This window comes from Hylobates moloch, unplaced genomic scaffold (assembly GCF_009828535.3).
Source record: "Hylobates moloch isolate HMO894 unplaced genomic scaffold, HMol_V3 SCAFFOLD_11, whole genome shotgun sequence".
NCBI classification, from domain to species: domain Eukaryota; kingdom Metazoa; phylum Chordata; class Mammalia; order Primates; family Hylobatidae; genus Hylobates; species Hylobates moloch.
In genome coordinates, this window is record NW_026652286.1 from 3662248 (window position 1) to 3687495 (window position 25248).

General features: G+C 54.7%; 1 protein-coding gene across 3 annotated transcripts in view; it reads right to left on the reverse strand.

Annotated features, from left to right (window-relative positions):
* Positions 1 to 1806: 1806 nt before the first annotated feature.
* CD82 (CD82 molecule) overlaps positions 1807 to 25248 on the reverse strand; it is a 54125-nt gene continuing 30683 nt past the window's right edge. For 2 of the 3 annotated variants that reach the window (XM_032166194.2, XM_032166195.2), the window contains exons 4-10: positions 22119 to 22191; positions 17169 to 17293; positions 16922 to 16996; positions 6913 to 7014; positions 3943 to 4146; positions 3585 to 3668; positions 1807 to 3259 (exon numbers count right to left, since the gene is read on the reverse strand). In XM_032166194.2, the coding sequence (XP_032022085.1) occupies positions 3182 to 3259; positions 3585 to 3668; positions 3943 to 4146; positions 6913 to 7014; positions 16922 to 16996; positions 17169 to 17293; positions 22119 to 22191 (741 nt within the window). In that variant the 3' untranslated portion in view covers positions 1807 to 3181. The remainder of the gene's footprint in view (positions 3260 to 3584; positions 3669 to 3942; positions 4147 to 6912; positions 7015 to 16921; positions 16997 to 17168; positions 17294 to 22118; positions 22192 to 25248) is intronic. The other variant, XM_032166193.2, reaches the window with a different exon arrangement.

Consider the following 25248-nt stretch of genomic DNA (forward strand, 5'->3'; position numbering starts at 1 on the left):
GAGAGATGGCAGCCCACAGAGGGCCCAGGGAGGGCAGCTGGAAGGCGTGGAAGCCCCAGATGGGCATGGGACAGATGAGTGGCTACAGGGACGATTCTGAGTGTTAGACATGGGTCTATGTTCCCTCCCTCCCAAAACCTCACAGGCTGGGAGTAAGTGGGGTGCTGAAACTGGGTGCTCCCCAGGAGGTTGAAATGAGGAACCCAGCAGGCTCAGAGCTACAGTGACCAGATTTCACAAAAGCGAGGGTCACAGCCTCACACCACCACATGTCCTGGGCTGTTCTGGGAAATCTGGAAGGGCAGGAGCCAGTGGAACCAGGAGGATGGTCTTTAAAGTCAGATACGTGGGGTTCAAATCCTGGCTCTGGCCCCTTCCAGCTGTGAGCTCTGGGCAGGATGGACGTGTCCGAGGAAGCAGCCCACCCCTTCGCTAACTTCTGACATTTTCGCAGTCCTCTATTTTGCAAACAGCTTTGAGCCCACCCTCAGCCTGCCAGGCCCCGTGTCGCACAGGAAGATGGAGATGGAGCTGGACTCAAACTCAGGTCCCCTTGCTCCCAGTGAGAAAGCATTTATGAAAAGACACCCAACAGCTCTCTGCTATCCTTCCAGAGGGTGGAAGCTGTGGGGGGCCAGGTGGAACCATCGACATTTTCCTCTCCTCCGCCCATCCCAGAGGGAGGCGACCAAGGCCACAGAGGGACCCACAGCCGACCCCACTGCTGACACCTCCTCAGCTGCCACATTCGCTGGGAGGTCAGCACGTGGCTTGGGACAGACATTACCCCAGGTCTGAGAATCTTCCAGAATCAACGCAAAGGGGTGCAAATAGGCAGATTCCTTGTCCCCATCCTAGATCTGCAGCGCCAGAATCCTTGAGCCTTGGAATCTGCATTTTCACAAGCGCTTCCCCTGGAGTGGGACGCCGGCAGGCCCGGGGTTGGCGAGACCGGGAGTAACCACGGAACCTTTGGGCTCTGCCGGGCTCCTAGGCTGAGGCTGCAGCGCCGCCTGGTGGTCCCTGCTGAAACACCACTCTAGCCGCCGCCCGGCTCGGGCTCCACTGCAGGGAGGCAAGAGCTTCCCCTGCCCATTGGCTCCAGAAATGAGAGGAGAAGGTGGGGCGAGTGCCCTCTGGACTTCATGACGCTGGGCAAGGGGCATGCTGGGGCTCAGTCGTCAGAGCCGTGCACAAGTAAGAGCGAGCTTCTTTTTCTGTCGTTTCTTTCTCTTCCTTTTTTGACAGATTCTCACTCTGTTGCCCACGCTGAAGTGCAGTGGCAGAATCTTGGCTCACCGCAACCTCCATCCCCCGGGTTCAAGCAATTCTCCTTCCTCAGCCTCCTGAGTAGCTGGCATTACAGGCGTGCACTACCGCACTTGGCTAATTTCTGTATTTTTTGGAGAGATGGGGTTTCACCATGTTGGCCAGGTTGGACTGGAACTCCTGACCTCAAGTGATCCACCTGCCTCAGCCTCCCAAAGTCTCACATTTCATCCTAAAAAGTCCCCTGAATTCTGCACATCTTACTCCATCACATTTCTTTAGTATGAAAATGTTTCCTTCCACAATTCTTTGCAGAAACGGATGCTCTAGAAAGCGATGCCAAGTTTATCCTGTGGCTTCCCTGTCCATCACCAGCCCACTTTTGTGCAGCTTCTGGGGGCACCCATACCCTAGTTCCAGAAGCAGGAATCGAGAGGTACAATCTATACCTCTCTTAGCACCAAATCAAACTCCAGGCACCCTGGCATGTAGGCAGGCCCATCAGAGCCTGGCCCATCACGGTCCTAAGGTTCAGGCTGCAGAGGCAGATGCCTGCAGGGAGGGCAGAGCAGTGAGGGGTCCAGCAGTCTCCAGCAGACCCAGCCACTCTGCTCACACCCTCTGCCCTGGGTCCTCCCCTGCCCCAGGAAGCAGCATCCCTACCATTCCAGACTAGACTGTTATAAATCCTCTTTAATAGTCTTAGAATCTTGAGTGTGTTTTACAGAATGGTGCACACAGAGCCCCCTCCCCTCTCCCCCCTACAAGGCACAGCCTCACCCACCCCACTCCCCAGGGGCCAGAGGACAGCTTGCCAAGAAAAGCCAGCCCACCTTCTCCCAGGAGAAGCCATCCTCCTCCTCCCCACCCCTGGCCAGCTCCGGACCCTGGAGAATACAGGACCAGCTCTGTGCCATGCCCCCAAGGACTCACCTGTCCCTAAGCAGCTCAGGGCCAAGCCAGATCCCCTTACCCAGGCAGACCCCCTCCAGCCCATGTCCCCTAGGCCCTGTCCCTAGCGCATGGCCCAGGCTAATCTGAGCTGTCTAGATGGACCTGCCTCAGGCCTGGGGAAGGGGTGCCACCCCTTAATGTCAGGTAAAAAACCCACCCTCTCCCACTGCCTTCAATATAATGGTGAAAAAACAAAGATATAAATGTCATAGTGGGAAATAAGTTGACCCACCCAGTAGGCAGTCTCCTGACAGCCCAGAGTGTCTTATCTAACGCCCTCCCCTCCCCTCCCCAATTTAATTTTTAATTTTTTATTCTTTTGAGATGGAGTCTCGCTCTGTCCCCCAGGCTGGAGTGCAGTGGCGCGATCTCAGCTCACTGCAACCTCCGCTCCCGGGTTCACACCATTCTCCTGCCTCAGCCTCCCAAGTAGCTGGGACTACAGGTGCCCGCCACCGTGCCTGGCTAAATTTTTTTGTATTTTTAGTAGAGATGGGGGTTTCACCGTGTTAGTCAGGATGGTCTCGATCTCCTGACCTCGTGATCCACCCGCCTCAGCCTCCCAAAGCGCTGGGATTACAGGTGTGAGCCACCGCGCCCGGCCCCCTCCTCCCCAATTTTTAATACAGTTGCCCCTATACAGTATACACACCCTTGAGGGCGGGCAGAAGTCCAGCCCACCTGCTCCAGGGACGCTGCGGGGAGCATTTTTCTCTGAGTTGCTAAGAGAACCCTGATGGGCGGTGAGCAGAGGAGCCACAGAACAGCCAGGGCTCAAGGCTGGCAGCGGATAGGCCAGGAGAGATCGCTAGGCCCCAGAAAGCCCCCTACTTTCAGTCAGGGTGGGCAAGAGGGTCTTCGCAGTGAAGTGGGAGGCAGGCCTGGAGGAGGGAGCCAGGGAGACCCCTGGGAGCCCTGAGGTCAGGGGCCAGGAAGGGAGATGGGGATAGCAGCTGCCTCAGTACTTGGGGACCTTGCTGTAGTCTTCGGAATGGACGTGCCGGCACAAGCAGATGGACAGGAGCATCCCCAGGAGCTGTGGGGAGAGGCGGAGAGTCAGAGGGAGGCTGCGTGTCCCGGCCTCAGACGCCCCAGCCGCGCCATCCAGGTTTAGATGGGGATTAAGTGGGTCCTCAACTTGAGCCTCGCAACCACCCTGTGATGCAGGCAGCAGAGGGAGGCCCAGAGCAGGGCAGTGCCTTGTCTGAGGTCACACAGCCAGACAGTGCTCAGGCCAGAAGGCCTCTGGAAGCTGATGGGGTGCTGGCCCCCTCGGCCACCACCTCCCCAAGGAGATCAGCAGAACAGAGACAACCCAGAAGGACCTGGAATGGAGAAGGGATGGGGGAGGGGGCTCAGACCTCAATGACGGCCACACCCACGCCCACGCCGAGGATGATGCCCAGGTTCTCCTGCAGCCACGCCTGCACCTTCTCCATGCAGCCCTGCAAGGGGAGAACGTGGTCACATCACCCCGCTCTACACCATCCCGCCCCGCCATGCAGAACCACCAAGAGCCCCCCAGTCCCAGCCTGGAAGCCCCTAAAGAGGGCTCTGCCTGTTCCTTGAATGAATACATTAACAAAGAAGTAGATGAAGGTACAAATGACAGGTGAATCAAGGGAATGAACTAAATGGAGGAAGGAAGAGCTGAGCAGCAGCCCAGACGGCCCCCAACACCCTCGGAGCCCAGCCCCCGATCTGCAGCCCCCTACACACCTCCCGGTACACAGGCCAGTCCTCAGGGTGGTTGCCACTCTGGGTCCTGTTACTGGGGGTCTCGCAGAAGCCCTTCCTCATGGAAAGGCTGTTGTCCTCTTCCCCCTTGTCTTCGCAGGAACAGGGGTAGGTGACCTCAGGGCGATTCATGAGCTCAGCGTTGTCCGTCCAGTTGTAGAAGCTGACCCAGCCGCAGCACTTCACCTGGGCAAGGCAGGGGACAGACTGCTTGTGCTCACGGCTCACCTCAGGCAGGCTGCCCTCCTGGCAGAGGCAGGGCCTCCCCAGGACAGAGACTCAGATATGCCACTTCCAGGCCCCTGGTCCCAGCCGAACCATCATAAACTACAAGTACAGCAGAATAATCAAAACCAGGACCAGCAAAAATACAAAGCAGAGTAGGAAGGAAGTTCAAGTTGAAGGAGCGCAGGTGTAAAGGGCACAAGGAGAATGGATGGCAGACAGTTCACAGTGCAGGGTTTAAAGTCAGGCTACTGGGTTACAATCCCAGCCCTGCCACCTACCAGCTGAGCAACCTCCATCAAGGAACTAGCCTCAGTTTCCTCATCTGTAAATGGGGATAATTAAAATCCCCAACTCGCAGGGCTATCACAAGGACTAAATGGGATGAGGCAGACAAAGTACCCAGCATAGGTGTGGGGAGCACAATAAGCTTATGAAAGGCTGTTCGACTTTAGTGCAGGAGTTGAGATTTGCCTCTGAGCTTCCTGGTGAAAAGGAGAAAGAGTGAAAAAGGAGATGGGGTCAATTCTGCCTTTTTTTTTTTTTTTTTTTTTTTTCTGAGACAGAGTCTTGCTCAGCCACCCAGGCTGGAGTGCAGCAGCGTGCTCTTGGCTCACTGCAACCTCCACCTCCAGGGTTCAAACGATTCTCCTGCTTCAGCCTCCTGAGTAGCTGGGATTACAGGCACTTGCCATCACGCCCGGCTAATGTTTGTATTTTTAGTAGAGATGGGGTTTCACCATGTTGGCCAGGCTGGTCTTGAACTCCTGACCTCAAGTGATCCGCCCGCCTCGGCCTCCCAAAGTGCTGGGATTACAGGCGTGAGCCACCTCGGCTAGCTGGTCAATTCTGCCATTTTAAAGGAGAAAATACTGTAGTTCTAGAGAAAAGAAAGCCTTTCCGGGCTCCGTGTGCGAATCCCAGCAATGCTGGGGGTTCCTGGGGGGATTCAATGGGATAGCCACGGTCACAGCAGGGGTCAGTTCCTGGAGCGCTTACTTCCTATCTCCGAGGGGTGTCGCCCGACCAGTCGCCAGTGGCCAGCAGGGGGCGTGCCAGGCACACTCAGAAACGCTCAGCTCTAGGCGGTTTCTAATAATCCAGGTTCACAGGCGCTTGTTCCGGCAGCTGGGCTGCCTCCTCTCTCCCAGAAAAGGCTGGCACCTCTGAGAGGTGCACGGGTCTGCAAGGCTGGGGGCACCCACAGGCCGTCCTGCACCAGAGCAAAATGAGGCAGGTCTCCTTGGCCCGTCTATGGCAGAGCCTCCTTCCAAGCAACCCCTTGGCCTGACTCTGGCTGTACCTGGTCCCCAGCAGCACACGCCACCTCCACCTGTGTCTCCACGGATGTGCATGGTGACCAAAACATCACCACCAACGTACCACATAATAAATGCTGCCTAAGTGCTGCAGGCTTTAACAATGTATCTCACACGGCATGGGTCAGTAGCCCCATTGTATAGATGAGGAGGCAGGCACAGCAAAGGCCTAGCAGCTGTGGCAGTGTTAGCACTCCAGGCCTTGGGAGTCTGACTTACCACCAGCCTAAGCAGCATCTGACAGTATCAGAATCATCTAGAACCAGCCAATGACTTTCCAGGGTAGGACGCTCACCACCTCCCAAGGGACCCACTTCTCCTCCCAGGTCCCTTGTCAGGTGGCACTGGTTTATGTCACTGGTGACATCCAGACTTTGCTAAAATTAGCAAAGTCTCAGCAATTGTGGGTCAAACTACATATGCGACCAAAACATTTCCCTGTGTGCACCAAGCCTTCCAGTTGCCATGACTCCCACACCTGATGTCCTCTCCCAGGGCCAGAAAACATCACTCTGCCCTTCCTCCACTCAGAAAATGGCCACGCCCATGTCGCCTAGATGGAGTGTCCTCTCTGCAAACTCTCCTGGTGCCCCAGAGTCAGGCTTTCTCCTGCTGCCCATGCCCCTTATACCCCACATCTCTCCCCTGAGTTGTCAACAGGCCCTACGTGACCACTGTGTCCTGCGCCCTCACAGGATTGCAGATCAGAGATGGCAGGTCCCAGCCAAGGGCACACACAGCATCCGGGACCACAAGAAAGGAGAGCCAGGTGGTCATTGAATCACTATTGAGACAGGCTGGGAACCTGGTCAGTCTATCTGTTGGTCAGTCGGCCAGTCCATCCGTCCATCCGTCCATCCATCCATCCAACCATCTCTCTCACTTTAATGGAGGTATAATACACATGAACTAATGGGCACACATTCAGCTTGGTGCATTTTTACATATGTGCACATACTGGCGAAACCCGTATCAAGATTTGGCTAGAATACTCTTTTCGCCCTAGAAGGCTCCCTCGACACCTCCCCAGCTAGTGCCCTTCCCGGAGGCAGCCTCCACTGGGACTTCTCAGCATCTCAGCCTTGGCACCCAGTTTCCTAAAACCCAGGGTGGAGCTCCCAACGCTCCCCAATGTGGCTTGAGATAAGAGGGCTGACAACTGCCCCCATGCTCTCTGGCCACAAATGAGAGCACAGAGCTGCGAAGCTGCCTCTGAGTCTCTGGGCCCCCTGAGCAGGGAGCTGTGGTGCTAACTGGGGTGCCCTGCCCCCATAGAAGCACACTCTCCTACAAACTGTCAGGCACACACGAGCACTGCAGATGCCAGTCCCAGACATGCGGGTGCACAGAACCCCAAATGCAGGGACACCCAGGCCAGAGGGCCTCCTGCAGCCCCGCCCCACCTCACCTGAGCCTGCACGTAGTCCCAGGCATCCTGCAGGCTGTCCTCACGACTGCTGTTGTAGTCTCGAATGAGCTCGATCACGATGCCGCCCATCTCCTGCTTCAGCTGCAGCGGGGAGGACAAAGGTCAGGGTCATATTTCCTGAAACCCGTGCCCACCTGTGGCCACCCCTAAACTGCCTCCCCCTGTTCCCTTCAGCAACCCTGGGACATGCTCATGGCTCCAACCACTTTCCTGGCGCTCCCAGGGTGCCCGATGCAGGCAGTGCCAACCACTCCTGCCCCACTATCTCTTCTGCGCTTGGCAGCAGCCTGGCCCTGTAAACATCAATATTCTCATGTCACTGCTGAAAACCCTGTAGGGGCCTCCCACCACCAGGGCAGTTCCCACCGTCATTGTCCCCGTAACGGCCTAGGAGGTCCTACACCACTTGTCTGCCTCCCCAGACCTTCTGTCCTCTGTTCTTCCTCCCTCTGCTTCAACTGAGTAGATTTCCGTGCTGTCTTCGTGCCAGGCACGCTCCTGCCTTGGGGCCTTTGCACGTGCTGTTCCCACCGCCTGGAATGCTCTTCCCCTAGACATTAACATGGCTCACCCTCTGCTTCCTTCAGGGCTCTGCTCCAATGTCACCTCCTCAGAAAGGCCTTACCAGACCACTCTACAAAATATCAGCCCTTCCCCATCCCCTCTCCCCCAACCAATCAACCACCCCTCCCCGGCCTCCCTTATCCCACAAGGGAAAGCACGCTGTATTTTTCTTTAGAGCACTGACGTTACATGCTTGTTGGTTTTCAGGGCTTATCATCTCTCTCCACTAGCACATCAGCTCCGTGGGGGCAGGGACCACATCTGGCACGCTCACTACAGGGTCCCCCGTGGCTAGCACCAAGCCTGGCACAGAATAGGTGTGCGGGGTACATGAACGCTGAATGCTGAATGCACACCTAACCACCACAGTCTGCCAGGCACCAGAGCCAGACCCATGCAACTTCTTGGTGAATCCTTACACCTCCCACAGGGCAACTTCAGGGAGAAGGAGGGACAGGGAGGAAAGCCCAGCTCAGCTTCCCTCTTCCAAGGACCAGAGTGCAGCCTCTCCAAACAGGGCCCCCAAGACAGCAGGGTAGATGCCTGGAGGGGGCCCCAAGACTGGGGGACCTGGAACTTCGGGATCAACTATACGGTCAAAAGATCCTCCCTCTATGCAGTCATGGTGGTGGGTGCCTGTAATCCCAGCTACTCAGGAGGCTGAGGCAGGAGAATTGCTTGAACCCCGGGGGTGGAGGTTGCAGTGAGTCGAGATCGCACCACTGCACTCCAGCCTGGGTGACACAGTAACAGTCCATCTCAAAAAACAAACAAAAAAAGAAAACAAACAACAAAACAAAACAGAAAAGATCCTCCCTCATCCCTTCCCAAGTCCTAAGCCCGCAGTGCCAGCCAGCCAGAGCATGAGGTCAGTTGCCTTTCTGGGACCTCGCTGCTTGCCCCAGAGCTCCAAAAACACCTCACTTTTTGTTTCGTTTTGTTTTGTTTTTTGAGACAGGGTCTCCCTGTCACCCAGGCTGGAGGGCAGTGGCAGGATCTCAGCTCACTGCAACTTCTGCCTCCTGGGGTTAAGCAATCCTCCCACTTCAGCCTCCCAGGTAGCTGGGGCTACAGGCACGAGTCACCATGCCCGGCTAATTTTTGTATTTTTAGTAGGGACGGGGTCTCGCCATGTTGCCCCGCTGGTCTCGAACTCCTGACCTCAAGTGATCCAGCCTCAGCCTCCCAATGTGCTGGGATTACAGGCCTGAGCCACCTCGCCTGGCCCAAATCTACATCTTGCCTATGCTGGTCCTCACCCTGCTCAGGAATTAAGGGTCCCTGCTTGTGGTGGAGAGCAGCACCTGCTCGCAGCTAACCCCACAGAGAAAACACTGATTTACAAAGCAGGCATAAGAGGGGTTTCTAAATAAGTCAGCTGTGCAAAGGGAGGCAAACCCAGGGCCTGCTGAGGGCAGGGCCTCCCTCGGCGATAAGCAGGCCTGGGTGGAGGGGAGCCTCGGAGAGCCAGCCCCTGCCTGGCTCCACCTAGCCTCTCACATGGACCTTGCCCCGAGGCCTTCCAGGGCAAATGCATGGTTGGACTGGTCATGGCAGTGGGGGCGAGGGACCCTAGAAGCAGGGATGCCAAGGAGAAGGCCACACACCTTCCCACCTTGGTTCCTGAGAGGGAAGAATTGGGAGAAATGGGACAGGTACTTCCAGGTGGGGTTTCAGAGCCTGACTCCCAGGGAACCCTGTTGGCGGGGCTTCCGGCAGCTCCCCACGGGCAGTCCTTGAATGAACGCTGTGCTCAGAGAACACATATCCTGCAGATGCACCTGCAGCCCTGGCTCCCCACCCAGCTCCCTTGGTTAAATTAATGCTGGGGCTGGCCATGGTGGCTCACGTATGTAATTCCAGCACTTTGGGAGGCCAAGGTGGGCAGATCACGAGCTCAGGAGATCGAGACCATCCTGACTAACATTGTGAAACCCCATCTCCACTAAAAAAAAGTACAAAAAATTAGCTGGGTGTGATGGCAGTACGCCTGTAGTCCCAGCTACTCAGGAGACTGAGACAGAAGAATCGCTTGAACCCGAGAGGCGGAGGTTGCAGTGAGCCGAGATCACGCCACTGCACTCCAGCCTGAGCAACAGAGCGAGACTCTGTCTCAAAAAAAAAAAAAAAAAAAAAAAAATTAATGCTGGGAAACCAGCCTCTGATGATGCTCCCTGCCCTTCTCTCAGTAAAGCTCTCAGCATGATATTTAAAAAAAAAAAAAAAAAAAAAAGCCCTTATACAGAGTCCTGCAATTTACAAAGCTTTCCTGTCAGTAATTAATCACAACACTAGTAGTGGCTAACTTTTATCAAATGTTTGTTATGTACCTGGTGCTGTGGTAAGCACTTTAAATGTATTATCTCAACTGAATCTTCACAGCAGACCTATGGCCTAGGTATTCACCCCATTCCCTCATTATAGAGATACAGAAAACAAACCCAGAGAGGTTAATTAACTTGCCCAAAGTCACACAGCCAACATGTGGAAGAAGTGAGGTTTGCACACAGGCTTGGCTGATTTCAGAACCCACGTTTTTACCTATTAAGCTTTATTGGCATTTAAACCACACGGCCATACCCAGTTTTAACCAGGGCCCAGAAAAGCTAAGTGGTTTGCCTGAGTCACATAGCTGGGGCTGTCTGCCAGGCGATATGACATCTCAGGTCCACCTCTCAACCCCAGTGGGTGGGTGATCCCCACAGTGTGGAAAGGAGGGGTTCTCTAGAAGCATCTGTGCGGAAAGCTGCCTCTCCCACATCCTTCCCCACCCACCCAGCTTCCTCACGACATGTTGCACTGAGGCTCTGTTTAAACCCCAGCATGGTTGTCACAGCAGCCTGGACTTCCCTGTTTCTCTCCCAGGCCCCCTGAAATGAGAAGGTGATGGAAGCTGGGTGGTTTCCACCTAGACAGGTGGTTTCCATGGAAACACCACAACATCTTGCAGTCCAGAATGTGGTTGAGGGACACACCCGGGCCATGGGGACCATGGCCACAGGGGCTGGTTCAGCTTGGAGCTGATGCTCAGGGGGCCTGTGCTGGGAGTGCAGGGAGGTCACCCTGGCTACTGAGACAAAAAGGACAGGGAGGTAGCAGGAGCAGACATTCATGATCTCCCTCCGTCCCCCAAGGGACCGCTCCATTGTTTCTGCCTGCCCTGCAGAAACCCACTCCTTGGATGTAACCACCCTTCTATTTCTCCATGGAGCTGAGAAGGCCCCACTCCCTCAATGCCAGAAGCAGGCAAAAGACCTGGGCTGCCACTCAATGCCATCCACATCGCAGGCATGGCGAGCGGTTCAGAGATGGGCTTGAGACCCACACTCACATACCCGGCCCTCTTTCCATCAGTGTGGTAGGATGAGGACCTAGGCTACCCTCAGGCTCCACTGGGGACAGCCTGCCCGAGAAGGGAGCCAACAGAGGAGGGCAGGGCTGAAGGGTGAGGAGGGACAGCAGCAGCCTTTAGGAACCTGGATCCAGCTCAGCCTTCTGCTGGCTCTGGCCACTTTCAGTTGAGTCACTGTCACATGCCATAAAGAGTCCTGCCCAGGGCCAGCTGCATAATTTACACCTAGTGCAAAGCAAAAATGCAGGGCCCCTTGTTTAAAAATTATTAAGAATTTCAGCCAGGCGTGGTGGCTCACACCTGTAATCCCAACACTTTGGGAGGCCGAGATGGGCAGATCACTTGGGGTCAGGAGTTCGAGTCCAGCCTGGCCAACATGGTGAAACCCCCATCTCTACTAAAAACACAAAAATTAGCTGGGCATGGTGGTGTGTGCCTGTAGTCCCAGCTTTCGGGAGGCTGAGGCAGGAGGATCACCTGAGCCCAGAAAGTGGAGGTTGCAGTGGGCCGAGATCATCCCACTGCACTCCAGCCTGGGCAACAGAGCAAGACTCTGTCTCAAAAAGAAAAGAAAAAAAAAAAAAAGAATTTCAATACAGCAACAACAGATTATCCTGTGCGACTGCATAGGTTGAATGCCAAGGCAGCCAGCCCTGTCTTCCCTGTCTCCCTCCTCCCCATTTCTCAGAAGAGAAAAATGAGGCTCAGAGTTGGAGCAACTTCCCAAGATCACATACATAGAAAGCAGCAGAGACATGACCAGACCTTGATCTGTGCAGCTCCAGGGACCTGGGATCTTAGCCTCGGCAAGCTGCCCACCGCCTCCCCATGACCCTGCTGTCCTCTGCGTGGCTCTACTCACGTCCCACCCAAATGCTGAGCTTTGACTTCTCTTTTAGTGTGAATTTTCACAGAGTCAGAATTAGGAGAGAACTTTGAGTCCAGCAAATCATCCAAATGTAAGGGTCATGCTTTTTTAGGCTCTGCTTAAATGCTCCCTGCGATGGGGAACTCACTACCTCACACAATAGCATGTTGCGGAGTTGAGAGGCTCTTGATACAATTTAAGTTCTGCTCAAATGACTTCTACCCACTTGTATTAGTTCACATCCTCCTCCTTTCCCAGCTACCCAAGTCCCAGCTAGGACCACAGGAACAAATCAAATCCCTCTCTCGAAGGACACATGTCATCCAGATACTTGAGACCAGACTACATCTCCAGGGTAACTTTTCAGGCTCCTGTGCCCGCCCCTTGCGGTGCTGTGCAGACCTCCTGCCATGCTCTTTAAGGTGTGAAATCGCCCCTTATAATGAGGTACAAATGCGTGAATTGGACCCACACCTTCCTGTCCTCTCCAGGTTTCCCACATGAGATGTTGGCAAATGCTTTGCTAGAATACAGATACACCAGCTCAGAGGCTGCATCCCAGTACCCTGATAGGAAATGAGGGCGCTTCCTGCATCTTTCCTGCAAGTCCAGCTGCAATCCACAGAACTAGCTACCCCAGAATTCAGAGCCAGTGACCAGCGTGTGCTTCAGAGATTCTAGCCCAAGTGTCTTTCCATAATCCCTTTCCAGAGGGGTAGCCTGGATTCCTCCATTCCCTTCTCAACAGGGAAGAGAAAGGGCACCTCTCCCTGTCCCAGGCTCCAGCTGCTCTTCCTCCCTCTGCCCCATCGCAAGAGAACCCCAAGCCAGAGAATCAGGAAGTTCTAATTCAGCAAGCAGACAGAGAACCACACTGTCCCCTAGGAACCCGTCTCGCCACCTGTCTCACACATGAGGGTATGTACGCACCAACAATTTGGGGCTTTCAGGGTGACAGCAAGGAGGACGAGAAGGAAGTCACAGTTCCCCTGACCAACTTCTCTGGGGAGCTGTCTGGCCAGCCACTGCCACTGTCACAGCCCCCACCTCTGGCTCCCAGCCAGGCCAAGTGAGCCCCTTCCCCTCCAATGTCTTCTGCTTGAGCCTGACAGCTCTCAGAGCCTCAGGGGCCTCCCTGGCACAGGTATGGCCTGCCAAGTGCACCCAGCTCAGCGCCCGCACACCACAGGAAAGGGCAAACTGCATTCGCTTCCTTCTCACTCCTCCCACCCCCACTGTCTAGAGAGAACAAGTCAGAATCCCTGACTGCCTGCACTGGGCATGGCCCAAGAGCTCACCTGTGGATCAGAGAGTCTGGGTAACTTATCCAAAGCCACACAGCAATCAATGGCAGAGCCCACACTAAAACACAGGGCCCCTGAATCCCAGAGCTGGGCTCTGCTCACCACAGGCTGGATAAACAAGCAGATGAGGATCTTAGCACCACGCCCAAATCCCCGTTCCTACAGCCCTTGCTCCACTGACAACGAGGGCAGGAGGAACAGCTGCCACCTATTGAGCCCTTACCAGGCCCTCAAGAAGTGAATAATGGCGGCAATAATAATAAACTCTGGCAGTGATGCCAGCAACATCAGCCTCCGGCTGAGCGCCGCACGATGCCCTTCCCGTATGTGAGTGCTCTTCATCTCTGAAGTGCTGCGAGGCAGCCCCTGGGGGCTCCGGCTCGAGACAGGATCAGATTTTAGAAAGGGCCTGGAAGGACAGATCACACCCGCTAGTGGGGGCTGAGGCAGCGGCCTGCAACGAGTCTCATTTCTATTTCCCCAGGGACGCCCAAATGGGGCAGGCAAAGGCCATACACAGCCTTGCTTCCGTTCAGGTTCCATTTTGCCACCAAATGAGTTGCAAATGCTACTTTTGGTTTTTAAAGTGTTTTTTTTGGATTTCAGAATTGCAGAGAAGGGACAGTGGGCCTATATTGTTACTAGTTTGACAAATGAGGAAACTGAGGCACAGGGCAGCTGAGTAGCATGCCCAGAATGTCAGAGCAGTGGTTCCACAGTCAAGACCCTTGGACACCAGTCTGCATTTTCATAGAAGTGTCACAGTCTGTGTTCACTTCAACCTGGGTGGTAGGGCAGGGAGAGGCAGATTTATTCTCAATTTATAGAAGCAGAACCCAAGGCTCCAGAGGTGACAGGCCATGCCAAGGTCCACAACTTCCCCATTGCTGCCCTGAGAACAGTGGCTGCGGGTGACGGGGGCAGGAAGGACAGAGGGCAGCCCTGGAGACCACAGCAGGGTCGCTCCCACCCACCTGCACGGGGGCCCTATCTCCCTTCAAAAGGCCTTTCTTCCTTAGGTTCAAACAAGTCCCACCCCCACGCTGAGCCTTGTCTGCCAGAAGAAACACCATCAAGAGTATGCCTAGTCTTCCGCTGAGATTTACGATGCGTTGCGAAAGAAAAAAATAAATTGTTCACTCCAACTCAGGCGATACAGTGGCACCAGAACTTCTTCAGCAAAGCCAGAAAATTTCCCCCTGCCTTCCAGAAAAGATGGTGGTGGACTAAGGTGAGGCAGGCTGGGACCAGGGGGTGTGGACTCTGAAGGGGAAGACGGGGGCGGGGGGCTGCAATGCACAGAGCTTGGCTGGGGTCAGGAAACCCAAATCTCCAAACAAGTCCTGTTCTGGGGCTGATAGGACACCCCTGAGGCTAAGCTCCTCATTATCAGCCAAGCAGAGTTAACCAGCCCGCGGGAGGACAGCATGGTGGATAGGGAGGCATGGGCCTCGGACTCCGAGGCATCAGGATGGAAATCCCCACTCTGATGCATCCAAGCTGTGTGTGCCAGTGGCTGAAAGTCACTTTGCTTTCCTGGGCCTCAGTTTCTTCAAATGGAAAATGTTTGTAAATTTGAAACGTGCATTTCAGCTCACTTTTCTAGCTCAGCTCCTGGCATGTGGTTGGTGCCAACCCAGTGGGTACCATATTTATTACTGTGAGATGGTGAATCACATAGGGTGGACTGCCCAAGATCCCTGCAGAGGCGACCAGCTTCTGAGTCATAGAAACCAGCTCACTGGGGCCTGGTTCTAATCCACCCTGATTATATCACTAACTAGGTCCTAAAGAAGCTCAGTGCCATAGGGCAGAAATGAAGGCCTGACCCCATAACCATTTTTCTGGGAAAGGAACTTCCCTCCCTTAACTGCCGTCTTCCTGTCTCATAGCCAAACAAGCTGCTTTTCATCTACAAAATCCACTATTTTCCACTTTTGCCTTGACTGCCAGGAAGCTCAGTGCCCAAGTTAGCCCTTAGCTACCAAGAGTATCTTGTCTTGTGAAGTTCTATTAAGTTCTAAGTTCTATTAAGTGTTAGTTGTTGATGTTGGTATAGTGTTTTCTCAGTTTCCTTCCAAGAGGGATCTCAGGAAACTTGACCTTCAAGTGGTGAGGGGCAGGAGCCCATCTGGCTGCCAGCTCTGCCACCCTCACTGGTGGACAACAACTGGTGGCACTGGAAGCAGGGACCCCAACGGTCTGCTAGGCCACAGGCCATGTGCAGCAGGTTCTGGGGACAGGTGAACTCAGGACTCAGAGTCAGGGAGCCTAGGCTGCCCTTACTCCTTCATCTGCGGGACAGAGATTCTCCCACGACCTTGAGAGGGCCTAGTGAGGATCAGCGAGAGGGGGAGTGTAACGTGGTCAACACTGTACTTGGTATATGCTGTGCATGGACTCAACTGGAGGGACGGTGGGCGTTAGAGTCACTGTTATCAATGTTGTTATTGCTCTTCATCTCAGAGCACCTGCATCTCCATCTGTCAACATAAAACCCTGCAGAGCCATTGTGAGGACAAGACGCTGTATGGGAAGCTTCTAGAAGATCCCACGTGCACACAGTAGGTGCTTCTTACGTGATAACTGTGACTCACAATTAACTGGCTCACCCAACAGCCATTCTTGGCTCCTTTCTCTCTTGTGCCTCTGTCTTTAGAGTCTGAAAGTTGGATACTCACATTCTCAGCCTCCTTTGCAACCACGGGTGGCTTTGTGACCCAGTCTGGGGAAGTCTGTTGGAGGCTTTTTTTTTTTTTTTTTGAGACAGGGTCTCGTTCTGTTGCCCCAAGCTCTGTTTCATGGCTCACTGTAGCCTCAACCTCCTGGCCTCAGGGATCCTCCTGCCTCAGCCTCCTGAGGCCCTCCTGCCCACTGATGCACAGGGCACATGTATTGCTACAGGTATGATGCATGTTCATTCGGCCAACAGATGTTTACTGGGCCCACAGGTGCACACCACCATGGCTAGCATTTTAAAAAATTTGTTTGTAGAAATGGGGTCTCACCGTGTTGGCCAGGCTGGTCTCAAAGCAATCCTCCCACTTCTGCCTTCCTAAGTATTGGGATTACAGTCATGAGCCACCGCGCCTTTTCTGATAAAAGGGCTTGCTTTTCCAATAAAAAGGGATGGCCATGTCTGGCACTGCCCACTTCCCCATCTTCTGGCCACAGCGGCACGGACATCGTGCCTGGTGCTGTGGCAGCCATCTTGGAACCATGAGGTAAGTGTCATAATGCAGGAAAGCCGTCCCAGCGAGGATGCTCAACAGCCAGAACCAGGGCCTCTGAGCTTCCAAACCAGACTTCCGGTCAAGTCAACCACAGATGTCCTTCACGTTTAAGCCACCATAAGTCTGATTTTCTGTTTCTGAAAGCTGAACATCTCCCCTCGGACACAAGACTGATGTTTTTATTAACGGTCTCCTTCTAAACCTCATTTTTGGGTGAGTGGCATGGATTTAATAGTTGCTAAAGTATCTTAATAATAACAAGAATGACATTTATTGAGTGCTTATGGTGCCACGTGCTATGTGTTTCACTCAGATAATCTCGAATAATCTTTGCAACTACTTCGAGAGTTCAGTTTTCTTATTGTTTCCATTTTACAGATGGTGGAACAGGCACATAGAGGCAAGCAGCTTGCCCAAGGCCACACAGCTAGAAAGCAGAGGGGTCAGGCTGAGATCCAGGCCCAGCGGGGACTGCCCACACCTGCCGCCTTCTCCTCTAACACTCCCCCATTTGATCACAAGGAATAGTGTCCAGGAGGCCGTCCCTGACACCTACTGGGTCTGTCTGTGACAACTGGGGGGGTTCCTTGTCCATCCCCCACACTCAAAGTCAATCCCCCCCATAGCTGGTCCAGCCCAGTGAGGAGGGAGGGAGAGAGGGGCTTACCTTGCCCATGTTGAAGTAGAAGAGGGTCCCGGCCGTAACCTGGGCAATGAGGATCAGGAGCAGGAAAGCAAAGTACTGGGGACACAGAGCAGGCACAAAGTCAGCTGCGGGTCCCCGACCAGGTGCACCCAGCCCGCGTGCCTCGAGTGACGCTCTCCACCCGGTGTTACCACCAGCGCCGCGCTCAGGCTGCGCTCGGCTGGATGAGAGGAAATGGGCAGGCAGCTGCGGAGGGATCCGTACTCACCAGCCCCAGCAGGCAGCGGACCTCGTTGACGGCACCGATGCAACCCAGGAAGCCCACGAGCATGGTGACTGCCCCCACGCCGATGAAGACGTAGGCCCCCATCCTGAGCGAGCTGGAAGAGGTTTCTAGGGGGAGGAAGAAGCACACTCACTAAGTACAAAATCAGTGGGCCCAGCAGGTATAAACACCTGGCCTAACCGCCCAGGTCTTCTTCCGGATCCCCTCTGGAGCCAGGGTGTTGGGGTCAGCTGCATTCCCCTGCTGGCTTCTCACTGACCAACAGGGAAGGGGCTCACCCCCATCCCTACTTGTGTCCCTCTCCCAGTAAAACTGCAATCCGCACCCTTATCCAGCCTAACCCCCTTCCCGGCTTTATTGTTTCTTTGTAACGCTTCTCAGGATTGAATAGACTACATTTCACTGATTCTTCTTGCTCATTGTCCGCTCTCCCCCTCCACCAAGGACCTGAGATGCATGAGGGCAGAAGCTTTGCTTTATTCCCAGGGAACCCCCAGCTCTAACAGCGCCTCTCGCAGTGAGGTGCTGTGCACAGTGAATACCTGCGGAATTGACAGACAAGAGGCTGGCTGGTTCTCCGGGGGCCACGGACGTTAAGATTCCAAGCTGATTTTTAACCCGCCTTCCTTCTTGTCCATATAATAACAAACACCAGCCTTTCTTGCCCACTCACTGTGCCTCACGGGCTTTCCACACACCGTCTCCAACTCTGACATCACCCTGCCTGGCAGGCACTAGCATGGCCATTTCACAGATGAGAAAACTGAGGCTCCGAAAGGCGCACAGGCAAGGGCCTGAGCTGGAATTTGAAAATATGCAAACCTCCAATGCCACACTCTTTCCGCTGATGCACAGGGCACATGTATTGCTACAGGTGTGATGCATGTTCATTCGGCCAACAAATGTTTACTGGGTGCCCACTTCATGCCAGGCACTGTGCCCGTTGCTGGGGATGCAGAAGAGTGACTAACAAGGTCTGACATTTGGGGGTGGGGAGTGGAGACAAAAAGTACACAATACAGGTTTTCTGGTCGTGTTGGGCATCATGGCGATACCAAAGCGGGCTAACTGCAGAGAACTGCCTGGCTGGGAGAGGGTCGGAATGGGTCGGCAAAGGCCAGCCTGAGCCGGTGACATTTGAGCCAAGACACGAATGAAGAAGTCAGCCAAGCAACGACCTGTGGGAAAAGCATTCCAGGCAGGGGGCACAGCAGGTGCAAAGGCCTGAGGAAGGAGGAGCTTGGTGTATTTGAAGGTTGGAAAGAAGGTGAGAGAATGGACCAGTGACAGCAAGAAAGGAGTCCAGGAGGAAATGATGCTTAGGAGGTGCAGGGATGGGCCTGATGGCTAAGACCCTCTTTAGAGCCACCTGTGGACAGGCCCATTCCAGGAGGTGGAGGTCAGGAGTCCTGCAGGGGCACTTGGCCAACATTTCCTAAGACACCCAACCCATCACACAGGGTAAAGCTCATGTCATCTCTAACTCACCAGCATGGGTACACTGTACCCCTAGGGCATGGGACGAACCTGGAGGGCGAGGGTGCTGGCATCTCCAGAAGGCTGGAGAACAGTGTGGATCAGAGGAGCCTCTTAGGGATGCAGATGCTTGAGTCCGTTACAACCCGATCAAGACGCTCCCAGCAGGAGGCCAAGGACCTGCGTTTTTAATCTGCTCCCCTAAGCACTGAGGCACAGCCAGGACCAACCCCTTGACCATCAGCAGGGGGAATACAGGCCTGGGGCTGGCCACGACTCCCTGGGGATCCTGGAGAGGCTGATGTCCCCACCTTGGTCCCCAAGGGGCGTTAGTGCCCTCACAGAATAACTATCAAACTGGAGGATGTGAGGGAGTCTGTGGGATCCAGCTCTGCTTCCTGATCACAGACAGAATGTTCTGGAGCTCAGGAAGAGCCCTGGCCAACCCTACTCTCAGGCTTACTCCACCCAGTTCCTCACAGGAGTCCCCCACCTTCCTCAGGGTGAGTGTGGGATCTCCTGGCACTGAGCCCCAGCCATCAGCGTGGGCAGGGAGAGGCTGTCAATTCCACTTTTCCTAAACTTCCTGCGTTTGGTTTCCAACAATTCCTCCCAGTGATTACTCCCAGAAAAAAGAAACTGGCATTGCCCAGACAGCCGCTGTGTGCCAGCCCTGAACAAGGCCCTTTATCCAAAGCATCCTGCCTAATTTCAGCAACCGCCCTCTGCGGCTCTACTCACATCCTGATTTGTCTGCAAGGACCCCAAGGCTCAGAAAGGGTAGCAGGCTGCAGGGGGCCTGGCAGGGAAGGACCAGGGCTGAGACCCCAACTCAGGATCCTTCCCCTGGGAGACCAGACAAACTGCGAGGTCTCCGTATCTCAGAACATTTCATTGATGCCATTCCCTGTCTCCCCCCAGGATCCCAGGCCTACCCCACATCTGAGCAAGCTGACTTAGGAAGTAGGCGATCCACAGGGCATGGCAAAAAAAAAAAAAAAAAAAAATCACCTTTTAGTCTTCCTGGGCCAAAAGGGACCAGGAAGGTAGAAAGGAAGTGGCCCGAACAGAAAGGGATGAGGGATCAAGAAAAGTAGATTCTAATCCCAGCTCTGCTGCCAACACGCTCTGACTCTGGGCAAGTCATTCTCTATTTCCTTCTCTGTAAAATGGGTCTAAAGCTGCTACTGGAAGATGGCAAAAGGATTAAATTGTATTATAAAATTTAGCTAACAATCACTTATGTAGGGTTTTTCACTGGGGGCTGTCCCAAACTCTTTTCAGATAAAAATGAGAGGCTCATTTAATTTCTCACAATAACCACAGAAAGTGCACTCTATTACGATCCTCATTTTATAGGTGAGGAGGCACAGAGAGGTGAAGCAATGTGCTGAGGGTCACACAGCTAGTGGACAGCACCGCCGTGAATCGAACCCCAGCAGTCAGGTTCGAGTCTGCTCTTCACTGCAAAGTGCTTCCTCTTACTAAGGTACTAACCAGTGGCATGTGGCTGCAGAGCCATGTGGTCCAGGGGTTCAAGGCACAGGCTGGGAAGCTAGGCTACCTCATCTGCAGCCAGCTCCCCTACCGGCTTGCTGTGTGCCCTGAAACAAGTTACTACACCTCTCTGTGCTTCAATTTCCTCCTCGGTAAAATGAGAATAGGAATGCCCAGCCCAATGGACTCAGAGCAGGGATTCAGCTCGGTAGGGAAAGAGCTGTCTCCAGTTCTGCCCTCAGCTGCTCTGTGACTATTAGCAAGTCATTTTCCCCCACCCCCGGCCTCAGTTTACACCAGTGCCTAGTGACCAGGCAAGAGGATCAGTGTTTCTGAACCCTGGCTGCCTGGGGAATCCACCTGGGGAAGTTTTTAGAAAACACCAGCACTCAGGCTCCCACCCACACCAACCAAGTCAGGTCCCTTGGGGTGGGTGGGGCTCGGGCCAAAGCATTTGTAAAATGCACCCGCTCCTGCAGATAGTAGACCTTTAAGGTCCGGCCAGCTTGAGATTCTCAGACCCAAACAGGGAGGAGGCTTCAGCCGTGCAGGAAGCTCTCCCCACCCAGCGGGCTCACCCCCACTGCGCCAGTCGCGGGGCAGGGCGCAGAGGGCAGAAATGTGGGTGGGCAGGCTGGGCCTCTAGACTTTGCCCTGGGGTGCAGTGCCTGCTGGGTTGGGCCATGACTCAGGAAGTAGAGAGCTGGGCCTAATGGGGCCAAGGAGGGTGTGTCACAGGCCAGGAGAATGTGGGGGGCATGGGTTGCCCATGCACCCTAACCCCAGAATGGAGGGTGAAAGGGGGTGAGACTGATAGACCCGGGGTACGTCAGATGTGGCTAGAGTGTAGATCATCCTTGCTTTCCATCTCCTGGAGGGGAGGCCTAGCCCCTGGGGCCAGGGGGACAGATGTGGCCCCTCCATCATCACACCCTAGCTAGGTTCCGCTTTATGTAAATCAAGCAGCTGTCATGGGCCACATTCCAAACCAGCTGCCTTGGGCAGCTGCTGGGAGAAGTGAGCCAAGGCCGCACTCAGTGAGGGGAGTGGCATGGCTGTCCCCTGGGGGCTTCCGCTGTGCCTCTCTCCCACCACAGGGAGCCCCTGAGAGGTCAACACAGCAGGCCCTGATGGCTTCCTGGAGGAGGCTGAGCAGGCGCAGAAGGGCTCTTATCCCTGTAAAAATGCCTTAGGCCCCTCTCCTTCTGCCTCTGGTGAGAGAAGGGGTTTCCATACTGTGGCTCACCCTGCCACGTGCTGCATTTAGGACCAAAGCTCTTGGAGTTCGAGTCCCACACCTACCATTTAGAAGCTGTGTGAACTTCATCAAGGGACTTAACCTCTCTGAGCCTCTGTTTCTTCATTGGTAAGGCGGGAATAGAACAGTATCTACCTCACAGGGCTGTGGTGGGATTAAGACAGTTTATTGGTGCAAACTGCTTGGCACATGAGGAGCATGATAATTGGTGACTGTGCCTGGAACCTTCCTCATCTGTGCACACACCTGACCCACCTAGCTGCTGCCGGGCTTATGGCGAAGCACCACTCATAGCAGGTGCCTCATCAGCCCCTGACTATCTTTCCTACATCCCTGTGAAATGGGAGGGGCTGTTGCCTACATTCTGCTGGATGGACAAGTGACGGGACAGAGAATGTAAGAGGTTTTCCTAAGGTCAGGGCCGAGGGAAGGGACCAGGAAGGGAAAACAAGCCTCCCTCATCCCCCGTGTTCCCCCAGACAACAGCAGCTTTGTTCGGGGAAGAAGAGAAAATTCCTTTTGGAAACCCCTGCAGAGGGAGCCATGGGCAGTGGTGGGCGGCAGGACCTGGCCACATCCCTGAGGTCAGCGGGAAAAGCGACAGGCATTGAAGCCGAGGCGCTTATGGCAGCAGCTGTGTCTGCGCCCCGGCCCTCCCCTCTCCAGTGGGCCTGGGTCTGGGGAAGCTGAGGGGTCCTTACGCAGGACAGAGATGAAACTGCTCTTGTCGGCCAGGATCCACACTCCGAAGCCCAGGATCACTGCGCCCAGGATCTGGAAGGAGAAGGGAGCAGTTAATGGGGAGCCAAGAGCAGACAGGGTGAGAGCCCTTCCCCTGCCAGCTGTCCCTGGAACCCAAGTCGGGGTAGCCAGGGCAGGGGGCCACAGAGGGCACCACCTCCACCCTTCTCCAGCCCAGAGATGTCCAGATGGCCTCAGGTCCCACATCGCAGCAAGCCAGACACCAGGACCCTGGGCAGGGAATCCCTCCTGCCTCCCATCTTGCCCCCCCTCCACCATGTGTGATTCAGCCGAGCCTCCTGGTGCAGCCTCCTGCCAGGGGCACCCTTCCTGCCACATCTCCTGGCTCTTTTCTCAGCTCATCCCCCCGACTCCACCCGGTTCAGGGCCTGGGAGCTTCCCAAACAAGAAAGGCTCTGAGGAGGACCCTCCGTGGACTTGAACATCAAAGCCCAGCTCATCCCCAGGTCTGAACAGCGGGGTCACCTGCCACAGGGGCCTTCTCTGACCCCCTCAGGCAGACTTGGGTGCCCCCATTCTGCAGCAACCACTGTCCGACCCTTCTTAACAGTCATTCCGACTGGGTCTAACTGCTGTGTTGGTTTCTCTGGCTAAACTGTGAGCTCCCTGAGGGCAAGGCTGGTTGGAGGCAGCTCTGCATCCCCAGCAGCTCTATAGCACTGGGTGCTAAGTGGCTGGGGGAATGAATGAGCTGATGAACCGAACTGCAAATGCAGGACTAGAAAGGGAAATGAAGGTCAGGCCCGGTGGTTCATGCCTGTAATCCCAACACTTTGTGAGGCCCAGGCAGGAGGATCACTTGAGCCCCGGAGTTTGAGACCAGCCTGGGCAACACAGTGAGACCTCAACTCTACAAAAAATTTCAAAAATTAGCCAATGTGGTGGTGCATGCCTGTAGTCCTAGCTACTGGGGAAGCTGAGGAGAGAGAATCACTTGGCCCCAGGGAAGTCAAGGCTGCAGTGAACTGTGTTCATGACATGGCCCTCCAGCCTGGGTGACAGGGCAAGACCCCCTCCTTCTGCCCCCCACGAAAAGGTAAAAATGAATGAGGTGTTACAAATAAGGATCCCAAGCCCAGGGATTCCCTGTCTCTCTCCCATCTACCAGGGCTGAGCTCATCTCCCCAGGTGGAGTCCCAGCCAAGATCCACCATCCCACAAAGCTGGCAAAGGCTGGGGAAGTGCCTGCCATCTGGGCAAAGATGCAGGTTCCCTTTGGAGGTAGGGGTGGCCCTGTGTCAACCGACAAGGCTGGCCATTAGTGGGGGCCTGGACTGGGCCCACCTGGTGGATGACCTATCTTGAAACTCCCACCTGTATCACAGCTCTGGGTTCCCACCTCAGCCATCATCCCATAATCTCAGGTCCGAGGCCAGCAGCTACCCAGAGCCCTGAGCCTGGGGCTGGCCTGGGCACAGGGTCTCCATCAGTATCATTCTATCATTATCAAAGACCAGAGCCAGGACCGGCCCAAGACACAAGGCACCTGCCTCAGGTGTAACACATGAGGAGGCACCAAAAACTCAGGCGGGTAGATCACCTGAGGTCAGGAGTTTGAGACCAGCCTGGCCAACATGGCGAAACCCCATCTGTACTAAAAATACAATCAGCTGGGCGTGTTGATGGGGGCCTGTAATCCCAGCTACTCAGGAGGCTGAGGCAGGAGAATCACTTGAACTCAGGAAGCAGAGGTTGCAGTGAGCCGAGGTCACGCCACTGCACTCCAGCCTGGACAACAAGAGTGAGACTCCGTCTCAAAAAAAAAAAAAAAAAAAAAAAAAATTAAGGCCAAAAATCCATGATAACTGAACTATTAAACTTTGAAATAAAATGTTGACAGTATCAGTATTATCGATGTTTCCTTTTGCCCCAGGGCCCAGGTGGCTCAGTAGGGGGTTGCCTCTCTCCCCTTACCCTTGTACTTGCTGCCTTAAAGACCAGTGTGACTGATGATTACAACCACAAAGGCATGGTGACCACCCCACGTCTGCCCCCCAGTGTCTCCTGCCAGAATCATCACTGACGTATTATCTGTCCTCTCCTCTCTCCCAGTGAGATGGGCCCTGTAATTGACCTCATTTTATACACAGGGAATTTTATATGAGGCCTTGATTTTATCCATCAGGGACTGGAAGCCAGATGGTGGCATGTGAGCTATAGGAATATTTTGGATCCATCCTGGGCCTTCACCCTGAAAGCCAGTCTCAGGATAGAAAAGCCCCTGAGACACTGGGGAGGAGAAGGGTCTGCTGGAAGGTGGGTCCACCTTAATTTGCACAGCTGGGGGAAATGGGGGCTTTCCAGGACCTGGGAGTTTGGTTCCCCAAGAACCTGCAACCCTACCCAGCCCACAACCACCCCACAGCACAGCGAGGCAGGGGCCAGTGCTCAGGCCCACGTCTGCTCCCTCTGCATCTCAGACCCATGTGGGCAGAGCCCCTGCCCCGTTCCCTCCTGCATTCACAGGGTGGGACAGGAGGGAGGACAGCCCCTAGCAAAAGGGAATGGGAGGCAGGACAGAAAATCCCCTCTTGGTACACATAATCCCAAGTAGATCAAAACCCCACACTACTCAGCTGGCTCCTCAGCTTGCCAAGGGGAACCCAGAGAGCAAAGTCCCTGGGGCTACCCGTTCAGCCCCTCTGCAGTTCTGATAACCCCAGCCTGATGGTCAGATGTGGCTGGATCAGCCACAGGGCTGTGGCAGAGCCAGAAAGGAGGCTGGGCAGCCTACCAGAATGGGCAAGGCACCATGGCACCCCCTTTTTCTCTGTGAACCAAGACTGGAGCTGTGGGGCAGGCCCCATGTTAATCACTCCCCAGCCCTTCCCCAATCCCCAGATGGGACCCATCAGGAGCCAGGACCCTCAGAGCAGTGAGCGTCCTTCCCCAGCAAAGCCACAGAACCAGCGCCTCTGCATTCCTTTGGACCTGAGAAAAGTGGCAATGCGCTGGGGAGTCTGGAGTCCGGAGGGAGTACAGGCAAAGACATACAGGTGCACATGTGCGCAGGCACAAGCACACATAGCAGCCATAGGGATTTTTCCAAACCACAAATCCAACCATGAA